Source organism: Sus scrofa, chromosome 10 (genome assembly GCF_054392235.1).
Source record: "Sus scrofa isolate SSC_HxYL_T2T_F1_AM1 chromosome 10, Sscrofa_HxYL_maternal_Yorkshire_Landrace_v2.0, whole genome shotgun sequence".
Classification (NCBI taxonomy): domain Eukaryota; kingdom Metazoa; phylum Chordata; class Mammalia; order Artiodactyla; family Suidae; genus Sus; species Sus scrofa.
Window position 1 is genome coordinate 18,139,109 of NC_139392.1, and position 14,974 is coordinate 18,154,082.

The window sequence follows — 14,974 nt, forward strand, 5'->3', positions numbered from 1 at the left end:
TATTTAATTGTATTTTTTTAATTTGTATTTTCTTTAGGGCTGCACCCATGGCATAGGGAAGTTCCCAGGCTAGGGGTCGAATTGGAGCTGTAGCTGTTGGCCTACACCACAAGCACAGCAACGCCAGATCTGAGCTGCGTCTGTGACCTACACCACAGCTCACGGCAGTGCCGGATCCTTAACCCACTGAGCAAGGCCAGGGATAGAACCTGCGTCCTCATGGATACTAGTTGGGTTCATTGCCACTGAGCCATGAAGGGAACTCCCCTGTAATAGTTTTTTGTTCATGTCATCAAGTTAAAAATATATTTCTTAATTGAAGTATAGTTGATTTACAATGTCATGTTAGCTTCATATATACAGCACAGTATTTCAGATATATATATATATATATATATATATATACACACACACACATACATACATACATATATGTACACTTTTTTCAGATTTCTTTCTTTTATCTTATAGGTAATTATAAAATATTGCATATAGTAACTATGTGCTATATAATATGTCCTTTTTTTGTGAAATTTCACGTATAGTAGTAGGTATATGTTAATCCCAACTTCCTAATTTATCCCTCCCTCCACCTTTCCCCTTTGGTAACCTTAAGTTTGTTTTCTGTGTCTGTGGGTCAGGGAGTGTTCAGCTACGTGAATTCTTATGGGAGGCAGATATTTTGTCTACAGCAATCGGCCCTCTACTGGGCACTACCTACCACTTCCTCTCATTCTGCCCACTTCCAATTTAGAACCAAAGCAGAGAAAGCTGAAAACGTACCCCTAACCCATTACATAGGATACCCCATTTCTAGTTAACTTTCCTACAACTTTCTCACGCCAATACCCTCCCGTCAGCCTGTTCCCCTTTTTCCACCATAAACCTTTCCCACTCTCTATTTTTGAGTGCCTGTCGCAGGCACGTGGTGGTGGCTGGCGACCTTGCTTGCTTATTCTCATTTGAGTGGTCTTCCTTTTTCTCCACATCCTGCTCACTGTCCTCTTGTTAGTACCGTTCTAATTAACTCGTTGAAATCTCTTTTAGTCGTATTTCTGAAAGCTAAGACTTTAGCTCTGTCTCCCAGATTTGTGCTACTTACAAATTTGAGTATAACTCTGTCTTCTAGGTATGAATATGGATGATACCCTTGAACAGCACAGGATGTAGAATGAAGCTCGATGGCGAAGACATTAGAGCCCTGTCCACAGAAGCACTCGGCCCCTGGCCCACACCCCTTGAGGGCCACGGCTCACGATGCTGTACTGTTAACCAGGCCACGTGTTAGGGAGATTTACAAAATCTCTGCCAAAGACGACAAACAAATGTTAGCATTTCTATGGGAGTTCCCGTTGTGGTGCAGCAGAAACGAATCCGACTAGGAACCATAAGGTTTTGGGTTTAATCCCTGGCCTCGCTCAGTGGGTTAAGGATCCGGCGTTGCCGTGAGCTGTGGTGTAGGTTGAAGATGCAGCTTGGATCTGGCATTGTTGCGACAGTGGTGTAGGCTGGCAGCTATAGCTCTGATTAGACCCCTAGCCTGGGAACCTCCAAATGCCGAGGGTGCAACCCTAAAAAGACAAATAAATAAATAAATAAATAAATGCTAGCACATGTACCATTCCCTTGATCTACTGATCTAAATAACTTATCAAAGAAGGAAAAAAGTTTCCTTGTCATCAGCTCTACTGGTTACAACGTACTGAGCAACAAACAGGGCTGCAAGTCCAGGGAGAGGCTGTGTGTGATCCCATTTGATCCCTAACAATTGTGTGCGGTTGGTATTATTAGTCAGTTGTGGAGATAAAGAGATTGCAGCTTGGGAAAGTGAAAAAAACTTGGCAACGGTTATGTAATTATAAAGGATAGAAAAAAGTTCAATTTCAGTTTTATCCGGAGTTCCTGTTATGGCTCAGTAGATTAAGAACCCAACGAGTATCCATGAGGACGTGGGTTCGATCCCTGGCCTCACTCAGTGGGTTAAGGATTCAGCATTGCTGCAAGCTGCAGTGTAGGTTGCGGATGTGGCTTGGATCTGGTGTTGCTGTGGCTGTGGTGTACGCTGGCACCTGCAGCTCCAATTTGACCCCTAGCCTGGGAGCTTTCATAAGCCTCAGGCACAGCCGTAAAAAATTAAAAAAAAAAAAAAATTTCTACTTAATCAGTTGGATCTGACTCCAGCTACTACCCTATATTGCCAAGCAATGCTTTTAGTAACAAATGACAAAAGAATGAAGCTGGCAAAATATGAAATCCAAGTTAGCTTCTATTTTCAAAAGTATAGTGCCCACATGACTTCAAGCCAAAATCTGCACAGAGGGCTATTTTTGAAAGATCATTGCATTTTGAGCATTGTATTTTACTTTTTTTTTTAACTGTAAAAATGGATTTTTATTTTTTGAAGAGGTCTGTTTTAGGGATTTGACTGTCACTCAATCTTACTGTACCTCCTGAGGTCTGAGGATGGCGGTAACTTGGAAAAAGTCAGAATGTGTGTGACGAAAATAAAATGAACAACCCCCCCACCCCCAGCTTTTTTGTGTGCAATTGAACAAGCCTACAGATCAAAACTGAATTCAAAATGCCTCCAGAACCTCTGCAAAAGAAAGCTAGTCAAGAACGGAGATGGGCATTTTCACAGACCGTACAACCTTCATCAGTGTTATTTAAAGAAACTCTGAAGCCAATCCGGAGCTAATGCCAAGACCTACATCAGGGATGCCCGTATCTCTTTGGCATCCTTTGGTGGAGACAGGGCAGCTCATCCATCTCTCCTCTTGTCTTAGACAAGTAAATGGTGGTATTGACTTATCTCCCTTCTTTCTGAACAGACTGCAAGATCCTTGGGAATAAAGGGCAACATTCTATACATTGTAGAGTTCCCAAGCTCGCTGCAGTTCTTGGGGCTGGGAGATTGAGATCTGGGGGCCAGCATGTTTGGGTTCTGATGAGACTCTATTCCTGGCTTGCAGATGCCTGCCTTCTCATTTTGGCTTCACATGAAAAGAGAGGGGCAACAGAGAGACAGAGAGACCTGAGCATCGTATTTGAAGATGAACCAAATGGATTATATCTAGAAAAAAAAAATGCCCAGGATAGAGCTCTGGAGATGTCACCTAAGGAGCCATCACGGACACCTGGGGTTATCATGTCACTTAGGCCAGACAGAGGAAGCAGGCATTGGAGGGACATATGAGGGAGAAATTTGGAAATAAACTTCATTTGAGAATGACCTACTGGCTGAATTTCATCTTGGGAATGGTCCACAGGAGAGGGAAAAACAATGTTCTTACCTTTTCACTTAATTGCGCAAATTGAGACTATTTTATAATAGACAATAAACTGGCTTTGGGAGAATGTGTCTCAGGGGAGACCAGGAAAGAGGATTTGCTCTTTTGAACAGTATTTCTGCCAAATTGTGACTTTGAAAATTGTAGAAAATACGCCTGGCTTTGTTATTGAAAATGAGTCAGCTAATACATTTCTTTTAGATGAAATGTGGGCTTCTAGCCTGTCATTTACTTTAGAATTCATATGCAAACAAAAATGACCTTTCTGAGCAGCCCAGGTAATCTTCTAAATCAATACTGCAGGAATGAATCTTTTGTTTTCCTTTATTACATGTTGCCTAAGGAATATTAATTTTTCTCTATTTTTTTTTCATCTTTTTAGGGCCGTGCCCACATACGGAGGTTGTTCCCAGGCTAGGGGTGGAATCGGAGCTGTAGCCACCAGCCTACACCACAGCCACAGCAACATGGGATCCAAGTCCCGTCTGCGACCTACACCACAGCTCACAACAATGCCGGATCTTAACCCACTGAGGGAGGCCAGGGATCGAACCTGCGTCCTCATGGATCCCAGTCAGATTCGTTTCCACTGTGCTACGACGGGAACTCCCTAATTTTTCTCTATTGCTTTTGCTACTGATGCTTTTTGCTTTAGTTTGTTTTCATTTTGGTTTGGATATGCATGTGCCTGCATTACCAATGCCCACCTCCCTAGGAGCTGAATGTGTCTTTAGAAATGCATACATTCTGTCTGAACAATGTCACCTCAGCGCTAGCACTGAGCGGGGGTGACAGAATGTGCTATAATGCAGGGACCTTCTCCTGCTCACTGGCACACCCGCTCCGTCTTCAAATTTCTACCTCACTGCTTTGTTCTTTTCATTGAAAGCAAAAGGACAAGAAGAGGGAATCGAGACACTTTAACCCTCAGCACCTTCCTCATCATTAATGTCAGGCTTTAACATCAAACCACAAGGAGACTTGAAAGGAGGGACCGGCTTGGCAAAGCAGAAGGACTGCAGTGCTTGTCAACATCCTACCAGATGGTTATTATCAGAAAGAGATGGGAGTTCCCGTCGTGGTTCAGTGGTTAATGAACCCGACTAGGATCCATGAGGACGAGGGTTGGATCCCTGGCCTTGTTCAGTGGGTTATGGATCCGGTGTTGCTGTGAGCTGTGGTGTAGGTCGCAGATGCAGCTTGGATCCCACACGGCTGTGGCTGTGGCCAGCAGCTACAGCTCCAATTCGACCCTTAGCCTGGGAACCTCCGTATGCTGCAGGTGCGGCCCTGAAAAGACAAAAAGACAAAGACAAAAACAAAAACAAAAACAAAAACAAAAACAAAACAAAGAAAGAGAAGTTATGATGAAAACAGTAACTTTAGGGTCAGTCAAGAAACATCACTATTAGGTGCTCAAGCTATTAGATCAAAAGCATCAATACTGGCCGTTTTCTTTCCTGTTTCTCCACCTGCCCACTGGACATCAGAATGGCCTCTTCCTCCTGATAGTGCCCATTTCTGTTGACAGTATGGTCCTTCTCCCCACTGTCCCACTGGGACAATACTCACTGTTCCCTCTGGCTCATTCCTTATAACCCATCAGTCCCTGTGACACAGCTTTACCAAGTCTTCTCTGTTGCAATTCCTTCTAGTTCTCGCAGCAATCACCTGTATTCATCAGAGTTCTCCAAAGAAACAGGACCAATAGGAGATACATACATATCCATATGTTACATATATGGAGAGAGAGCATGAGCGAGCTTCGTTTATATTAACGAATTGGCTCCCACGATTGTGGGGACTGGCAAGTCTGAAATCGGTAGCGCAGGCTGGCAACTCAAGTAGGATTTCTCTCTTGCAGTCTTGAGACCAGATTCTTCCTTCTGAAAACCTCAGTCTTTGCTCTTAAGGCTGTCAAAGGATTGCAGGAGGCTTTCCCACAGAAGGAAGGATAATCTGTTTACTCGAGTTTACTTCTTTACATGTTAATCGCATCTAAAAAACACCTTCACGCCACATCTGGACGGCTGTTGACGAAACAAATGGGCACCACGGCCTCGCTAAATTGACATGTATTAACCTTCGCACCATCATAATTCAGTGCTGTCGCCTCCCTATTTCATCTCGGCCATAAGGCTCTCCATCTCCCTGCTTTCTCATCCCTCCACTTGTGCACTGTCTCTAGATTTGTTCCGGTGTCATTAGGTCCTGGCTCCACTGCAGATGCTCTGTTTCGCCCATCTCCTGCAGGACCGAATCCGCAGCCTACGTCGGGCACCTGCGGTCCCTCCCAAGCTTATCCTTGTCTTTTCCAGCCTTATGTTCCAAGGCTTTCCCATCAAACACTCTGGTCCCGCAAGATCGCTCAGGAATCTTCTAACACACTAAGCTCTTTCATGACTCGCTGTCCTTGCTCAGGCCCTTAGAATGCCGTTCTCTCTTTGGCTCACTCACATCACTTAAGACTTAGCTCAAGCTCCATCTTCTCACTGTTTAGTCTGCAGAGACTGTCCTCTTCCCAAGACCCCTAGCATCTTACTGCTGATGGACTCATTTTAGCACCAGGATTTGTGGCATTTGACCTGTGGAGGTGCAAAGAGCTCCACATTCAGAAGGACATGACTTAGGAGAACTTCTTACTTGGTTGAATGCTCTGCTGTCACCATCTTGAAGTTCTTTTTTTTTTTTTTTTTTTTTGTCTTTTCTAGGGCCACTCCTGTGGCATATGGAGGTTCCCAGGCTAGGGGTCGAATCGGAGCTGTAGCCGCCGGTTTACGCCAGAACCGCAGCAATGTGGGATCCAAGCTGTGTCTGCGACCTACCCCACAGCTCACGGCAATGCCAGATCCTTAACCCACTGAGCAAGGGCAGGGATCGAACCCACAACCTCATGGTTCCTAGTCGGATTCGTTAATCACTGCTCCACGACGGGAACTCCTTAAAATTCTTGAACAAGAGGCCTTGTTTGGTCCCACAAATTATGTTGCTGGTCCCACCTGGCAAATACTCATTTTAAAGAACGCTTAAATCTTTTTTCAAACTGGACTGTAAACTTTCTATTTCTGTGTCAATACCCTTTTTTTTCCAAACCTTTTTTCATGATTAGCCCAATTCTCTGAATCTAGTAAACGTGCAATAACTATCTGTTGATTATCTTTACCATAGAAAACCAAGCCTTGGCTTGGCAACTGTCAAATTATTTTGTTGCTAAGGAGATTGACCCTACAATCATCAGCTTTGGAATGATATGTATTTTTTCCTTTCTAGGGCTGCATCTGCAGCATATGGAAGCCAGGCTAGGGGTTGAATTAGCTGCAGCCGCCAGCCTACACCACAGCCACAGCAATGGGGGATCCGAGCCACATGTGTGACCTACACCACAGCTCATGGCAACGCCGCATCCTTAACCCACCGAGTGAGGGGCCAGGGATTGAACCCGCACAGACACTATGTTGGGCTCTTAACCCACTGAGCCACAAGAGAAACTCAAAGAATAACATATTTTTAAGGTAGTACATTGTGGTCAAAAGAGTATTTGTGTGAGAGTCCTAAGACCTAATGTAAAGGGATGGGGAGTCATGAGTAAGTGACTGGCACACACCTGCCCCAACTCTCCCACCCTCCTGCGCCTCAGGGTTCTCATCTGCGAAAGGGGATTTCTGGTTTAGACCCACATTTGTGGAAATAGGTAAGATTCAAGAGCTATTTGATCCATAAAATTAACTGGAAAGTAGTTCATAGCTAAATAGCTTTTTTGTTGGTTTGTTTGGTCTTTTTATAGCCACACCTGCGGCATATGGAGGTTCCCAGGCCAGGGGTCGAATCAGAGCTACAGCTGCCGGCCTACACCACAGCCACAGCAATTCGGGATCTGAGCCGTGTCTGCAACCTACACCACAGCTCATGGCACTCATTGAGGCCAGGGATTGAACCCACATCCTCATGGATACTAGTTGGGTTCGTTACCACTGAGCCACGATGAGACCTCCCCAGCAGTTTTAGTAAATGCTGCACTTTCCATCCTCTTAGAGATTCAGAAAGCACGTTAGCCTATTATTAGCTCTGAGGAGACCCATCATAGAGAAACGTATTTAAATTAAACCCATAGTTGCTCAGTTGTAGGGAGTATAGAGTCCTTTTCTCAGGTTCTTTTCCCTATCTCACAATGGCATTTCATACAACACACCTTGGAAAAACACTAGACATTATTCTTCGAGGTAATTTCTAGTTCCAGAGGAAAAGCTTCGGTGATTCTAGATGCCACACAGATCCTGGGCTGGTCAGCGCCCCCTCCCTGCCAGGCTGCAGCAGAAGGCACGCCGGGCAGCCAAGCTGTGCCCTCCACCCCAGGCTGCTGCCTCCTTCCAGCACCAGCACTAGCACTCACCTCAGTGCTCCTGTGCTCCCTGCCCTGAGAGCTGGCCTGATTTTTTGTTTTGTTTTCTTTATGGCTGCACCTTGGGCATATAGAATTTCTCAGGCTAGGAGTCGAATCGAGAGCTGCAGCTTTGACCTACATCACAGCCACAGCAATGCCAGATCCAAGCCACATCTGTGACCTATACTGCAGCTTGGGGCAACGCTGGATCCTTAAGCCACTGAGTGAAGCCAGGGATCCAGCCCACATCCTCAGGGAGACAACACTGGGTTCTTAACCTGCTGAGCCACAACAGGAACTCCCTGGCCTGTTTTAATACCTTTTAGGACTTTTCAGAATCAAGGTGGACTAAGATGAAAATACACACTACCAGAGTTTAAACAGGCCTATTCTTGTTTGTTCTAATTATAGTACAAACATGAATTAAATATTTCCCCTCTCCAGAGATGCCAAATTCTTGTGAACCATTCAATGAATCATTGACTCCTGCCTCCAGTTCTAAGCTAGTAGTTCATTTAAGAGGTATGTTTGAAAAATTATAAAAGTAACTTTTTCTAAAAGCATAATGTTCATGTTCTCCTTTCCAGCTTCTACTTCAGCATCGCGCCTCCAGAACCCTGTGGTTCGTGGACTGCTGTGCCCTCTTCTTTCTGCTTCACACACTGGTTCACAGCTTTGTGAATGCTGTGTATTTGGCTTCCTCCACGGTGTTTTTAGAAGCTCCCAAGATTTGCAAATCAAGACCCCCTACGTGGCAAAGCCTGTGGTGGCGTTCTCTTCCCTCCCACAGGACTCCCCCTGGCCTTGAATTCTAGGGGAGCAGCTGGAACCACTGCAGGAGACAAGGTTATAGAAGCGTGTGTGGCACGTACACGTGTGTGTGTGCACACATATCCGGAACCACTGCAGGAGGCGTGGTAACAGAAGTGCACACACACACACACAAATACACACACACTGACTTCCCAGTCTTTGAAATTCAACCCAGAGGTAAAGTGAGTTTGCGAAACTCAAGTACTGCGCCACAGTAGGTGTCATTCTGTGGCCATCGTGGGTTTGCAATCAGAAAGCCGCGAATGAATAAAGGGTGTCTAGATGAACAGTGTAGTTAGCTTTTCTTAAAGAGAAAAAAGAGTGAGAGAGGACATTTATAGTTTAGTATCACAGCTAAATCATGAAAGAAAATGATTTTCCATAAATGCAATTAATTAAAAAAAATTATTAGCCATGAAGTAAGAGTGAAGGGTTTGGAACCAGATTGCTTGGATTTAGGAGCCGAGAACAAGCCAGCATGGGACAAAGTCACAGGGACATCTCTTGTAGACAGCCCTGGAGGGCCTTGCGCCCTGCAATGGCCATAGCAGGGAGGATGGGATTCTCTAGGTCCTGCTGAGAATGACATTAAATGGAGCTCGAGAAGCTGACTGGTCCTTACGAAAGGAGCCTTGGTTAGTCAGGAAACAGAGAACCAGACCTGGGAACTTGGCTCACTTCTTCCTTGGTCTTGTCTATCACTGAAGGGTAACCAGCTACCTCTTAGGAGTGTGTAAACAAGGAAAAATCCTAAGATAGATCATTCTCCATATGAATAATAGGAAACAGCTTCCGCCTTATCTTTGCTCTGCATTTATCACATTGAAAGAGCGGAAATTTTCACACTTTACAGAGAAGATCCATTTCAAAAGGAAATAATATCCAAATGGCGACAAAGATTAAGAACAATCATTGAAAAGGTCAATCTACTTTCCTACAAAACAAACAACAATGAAACACAAAGACAAAGGAAGAACCCTCAAGCAGAGCAACCCATGCTTGAATGTATGTAGGTCTGCCTGCCTAAGGGAAGGCGTAGAAGGAGATAAAGAAAAGGAAGATAACCTTCCCCCAAATTTGGAGAAAAATGTCATTAAACCTCAGTTATTCAAACCTCACCTCAACTGGAATTCACAGAACTTTAGATCCTATCAGTTAAAATCAAAGGAATGCTTGGTGCTTGGGGAGCACATTTTCTCAAAAAAACAAAACAAAACAAAAAAAAACCCCAAAAAACTCCAAACAACAAATGATGCTCATGTTAAAAACCACTTAGCAAAATTTACATATAATTCATATTATTAAGAACCAATTTTATCTATTTAACATAGGGGATCCAGACGTTTATTGGTTAGTAATTTTAAGCACAATAAAAAAGTGAACTCAGAGCTTTCCATAAATTAGACTATTTTTCTTTAAATACTCTTAATTAATGAGGCTTTATACTAAACGATTGCCTTACTTCTTGTTTCTGAGCTAAGTCAATGTTGCTATAATCACATTTTTTAATACGTGGGTTTGAGGGGTCATTGGACATGAAATATAGAATCAAAATTCATATTTTTCATATCAGAATTAATACTAGAAGAAACTGGCTTAAAAGGTTCAATATTGAAATTCCATTCTGGGTTCAAGTCAGCTTTTCTTTAAAATGGATGCAATGATGGTATTTACCTCATAGGATCATTTTGAGGTTTACATGGTTTAGAAAAGCACCTGGCATTCAATATAAGCTAGTTATTGTTGCCCCTATAATTGTTGATAATATTATTTTGTTCAGAATCTTTTTTTTTTTTGTCTTTTTGCCTTTTCGAAAGGGCCTCTTTCCACGGCATATGGAGGTTCCCAGGCTAGGGGTCTAATCGGAGCTGTAGGCGCCAGCCTATGCCACAGCCACAGCAATGCTGGATCCTTAACCCAGAGAAAGGCCAGGGATCGAACCTGTAACCTCATGGTTCCTAGTCAGATTCGTTAACCACTGCGCCATGAAGGGAACTCCCAGAATCATTCTTTTTGGTCTTGTTGTGTTTTTAGCACTGTACCCGTGGCATATGGAGCTTCCCAGGCTAGGGGTCATTGTCAGAGCTATAGCCGCTGGCCTACACCACAGCCAGAGCAGCTCAGGATCTGAGCCACATCTGCCACCTACACCACTGCTCACGGCAACACCGGATCCTTAACCCACTGAGCGAGGCCAGGGATCGAACCCACAACCTCATGGTTCCTAGTCGAATTCGTTTCCCCTGCGCCACGACGGGAACTCCGAGAAATTCTTTTTAATTTACTTTTTAATACTTATACCCTGCTCTGCCACCTACACCACTGCTCACGGCAACATCAGATCCTTAACCCACTGAGCAAGGCCAAGGATCAAATCCGCATCCTCTTGGATGCTAGTCAAGTAGGTTAACGGCTGAGCTACGACAGGAACCCCTGTTCAGAATTAGTTCTGTATCAGTAGGTAGCACTTAATTTCCTGAGCAAATATGAAATAAACGATGTTTGGTCACAATCTTGCAGTGTCTTCCTCCCAAAATGAATCCTGGGATTTCTTTCTGTGTCCCCTCTTGTGCTGTCTTGTCAGAGACACCAAGTACTTGACCTTCAAGACCGGGCTACTCTGACTCCCCTTTACACACAAAACTAGGAGACCGCCTTAGACAAGCTGCTGTTTGGCTCCTCACTATTCCATGCAGAGGGACATAACTGCATTTTTACTACTTCCTTTGCCCATTTCTTTTAGAACCAAGCACTTTCATCTCATTAAAAGAGGAAACTCAGATGTGTGTGTGCGAGAAAGGTGGCTGTTTAAGAAGGAAAAGTGGGAATTGGGAGGCGGATAGTCACATGCCCGAAGCTAAAAGTACAAACACAACGTTACCAGCCCATGTGACGTTGTCTTTCAAGCAATGGCCCTTGGGTCTTTGTTTGCACATCAATGGTTTTTTTTTTCCCCATAGGAATAAAAAAGAAGCGCAGTATAGTTCACTGTTATTTCAGTGATTTCAGTATTAAAAGAGTTCTGCTAAAACGTAGTGTGTACGGGCCCTGTGTTGACGGGTCCGTGTTCTCACCCATCCAATGATGGAGAACTTCCTGCCACTGTGAGGCCAATAGGAAGAAGGCGATTTGTAATCCTCTATGGACCACCTCCGGCACAAATAAATACACGAACATGACAAGACTGTTCAACCGTATTTTCAAGATATTTGAAGTTAACTATTTGCAAAGAGAAAGATGATAACCCTTTCATCTTAAGGTTTATTAACACGAATTCTTATTCTATGATAAACGATCCTAGACTGAATTTCTATGTTTTCCTGTACCCCACGGGGTTACGTGATCTCATCCTGAAAATGTAGCTTTATGTCATATAAATCACGCATCAGGATGCTCTAAAGAATCGGGAGTAGCATCTGAATTACAAAAGCACCGAAGCCATGGCAGTCTTTTGGGGAAGATGCTTCTGCTAATAAGGAAAGGTTTATCATTTCACTTTAAAAGGTGAACCTCCTAAAACTCGTCAGTTACACATAATAAATGCTGAAGGTGTGACGTCCCTTCACCACAGCAGAGGGGACAGAGGGCTGTATGGAGGCGGTAGTTATGATGCAGACGGAACTCGGAGTTTATGTACCGGGAAGATTACCTGTCCCAGGGATTGCCAGTCCAAACCAGCACTGCCGATGTAAACGTGCTGTTTGTCCACGATCCAGAAGGAGGACTGCAGCCGGCCCTTGTTGTAGGCGGTCATGTTCATGTAGGTCACCTCGGCTCCTAGGAGTTCAAGGAAACCCCGGTCAGCCTCTGCGTCAAGGCCCCAACGTGCAATCAGTCACCGACCCGCAGCGACACCGTGGTTTGCATCAATCACTGGTGGCACTTGGGGAAGCCAAGTATTTACATCGGTTTAGTAAATATGTTGTTACTTTGTCCCCCGAATGAAGAACACAAAGGGAAAAGAAGAGTATGCTTTTCCCTAGCTATAGCTCCACGTGGTGACAAGACCATGGCTGCTCAAGTCAGAGGTGAGTCAAATCCCCCCTCCTTGATTTATCATCAACCAGATGGTGAGACAGGTGTGCCGTGCTCTCGTGCTCTTTTTCACATTTCAAATAATTTTCATACATATTTGCAATCAATAAAAAGATCAGTCTTGCTTAGTAATATGCTCTTTAAAACAAGGAACTGACTGTTTTTTTAAATTGAAGTATAGCTGACTGACAATATTGTGTTAGTTTCAGGTGTACAGCAAAGTGATTCAGATATATATATATATGTATTGATATATATACATATCAGATTCTTTTCCATTCTAGGTTATTGCAAGATAGGGAATATAGTTTCCTACGCTACACAGTAAATTCTTGTCCTTTATAAGAACTGGCATTCTTAGATCTTCTCCATGTTAGTTTCACCTTTTACCCTTTCACTTGCCTTAACTTTTTTGTTTTCCCATTTCACTATTTAATTTGGATGCAGTCTCTTCCTAGCCTTTCTCGATCTGAGAGTTCTATTTTTTAAAAATTCATTAATTTTTTTGGACTGAAACTGCACCATAGCAGCAACCCGAGCCACTGCAGTGACGATGCTAGATCCTTCACCCACTGAGCCTCCAGGGAACTCCCCCTCTGATAGCTCTTAATTTAAGCAATGGGGTTATTTAAGCCTTACACAAATGAAGGCTCACTATGTCACTCCGACTTTTGTTAAGACCTAAAAAAAGGCATTTTAAGATCTGAATTTAACCAATCATTCTTTGCAGAATGTGTCATAATACGCTGTCAAGCTGTTAGAGGTATTGCTGCCTCAGGACTGTGCTTCATAAAAAGAACACTGATTCTAAAACCACTTAAATGAATTTTCTGTAAAGGTCTATATTTTTCTTTCTTTTTTTTTTTTTTTAGGGCTGCACCTGCGGCATATGGAGGTTCCCAGGCTAGGGGTCGAATCAGAACTGTAGCCGTCAGCCTACACCACAGCCACAGCAACTCGGGATCTGAGCTGCGTCTGCGACCCACACCACAGCTCACGGCAATGCCAGATCCTTAACCCACTGAGCAAGGGCAGGGATTGAACCTGCAACCTCATGGTTCCTAGTTTCCCCTGTGCCACAATGGGAACTCCTAAAGGTCCATTTCTTTACAAGAACAGACCTAGATGCATATCTTTAATGAACTAAACTATTTTGTTTTCAGATATTCAATATTAATACAGAAAATGTCCTTGGGTGGCCCGTTTCATTGTCAGAATCTTTATTACGAGAGAAAAACACGATATCCTATGCTGAAGCCTACACCCCAGGATACAGAAAGGAAGAGTGATTTACACTATCAGCTTTACTTGTAATTCCTGGGAAAATGTGAAGGATGCATCTGGGCTCCTGTGGCAGGAGGGTGAAAAGAGGGGCCAGGGGACCGGGAGAGGATGTGTGAGGAGGAAAGCATCCAGAGAGACTTCCTCTGTGGGTGCAGCAAGTTCATGACCCTCAAAAGCGAGGGCACATGTTCCGCAGCCTCCAGTCATCCTGGAATAGTAACATCCAGAGGAGGAACAGCTGGGCACGGCAGAATCTGAATGTCCAAGGGGGGCAGTTCCCGTGGCAATCATGGAGAGACCCAAATCTGCATGAAGGGTGTGGCACCCCCAGAGACAGGTGCCAGCACTCCTAAGTGGATGAAGAGTAGTGCTTCTCTTGAGAGCATGCATTAGATCCTGAGGGCTGCCGTACAGAAAAGTACCACGTGTTGAGTGCCATAAAACAACAGAAACTCAGTCTCTCTTAGTTCTGGCCATTAGAAGTCCAAAATTAAGGTGTCAGCAGGACTGTGCCCCCTCTGAAACCTTTCTTGCTTCTTCCTAGCTTCTGGTCGAGGTCACCAATCCTCCACATTCCTTTGCTTACAGACCACTCCAAACTCCTCACCTCTGTTGTCACATGGCATCTTCTCCCTGAGTGTCTCTGGTTTCTCCTCTTCTAACAAGGACACTAACTATGCTGGATTAAGGGCCCACGCCACTGCAGTATGGCTTCATCTTCCCTCATTATATCTGCAACAGTCCTATCTCTGAATGAGGTCATATTCTGAGACACTGGCGGGGGCGGGGGGGGGGGTAGGTCTTCTGCAGTGGACACGACTCAATCCATAACAGAGATCCTGGCCACTTTAACCGGCTATGCCCTTCATTAGCACTAGACTGACCTGCACTAAAGGAAGCATCTTCTCATCTCTGGAGGAAGAGAATGAACGTGACCTTGGATTTGTTTCAGATTTCACTTTCCACATGTGCCTCTGCCAGGCCTTCATTTGCCTTCTCATTCTGCCTGGAAACAACTCTAGCCTTCGGTAACATTGTCTGGCTCCCGTTCCCTGGACTGAGACATTGTGCGTGAAACCTAACCCATGGCTTTGTACTGGACTATTTATCAGCTCTCAGCTTCCCCATCTATTCTTGCTCAGGTCCTGAGTCCCAACCTACTGACCCACCT

At 44.3% G+C, this 14,974-nt stretch overlaps 1 protein-coding gene across 9 annotated transcripts in view; it reads right to left on the reverse strand.

Annotated features, from left to right (window-relative positions):
• PLD5 (phospholipase D family member 5) overlaps positions 1-14,974 on the reverse strand; it is a 302,902-nt gene that overhangs the window by 60,572 nt on the left and 227,356 nt on the right. For all 9 annotated transcript variants that reach the window (XM_084979298.1, XM_021064454.2, XM_084979299.1 and 6 more), the window contains one exon: positions 12,134-12,261. In XM_084979298.1, coding sequence (XP_084835424.1) covers positions 12,134-12,261 — 128 coding nt within the window. The remainder of the gene's footprint in view (positions 1-12,133; positions 12,262-14,974) is intronic.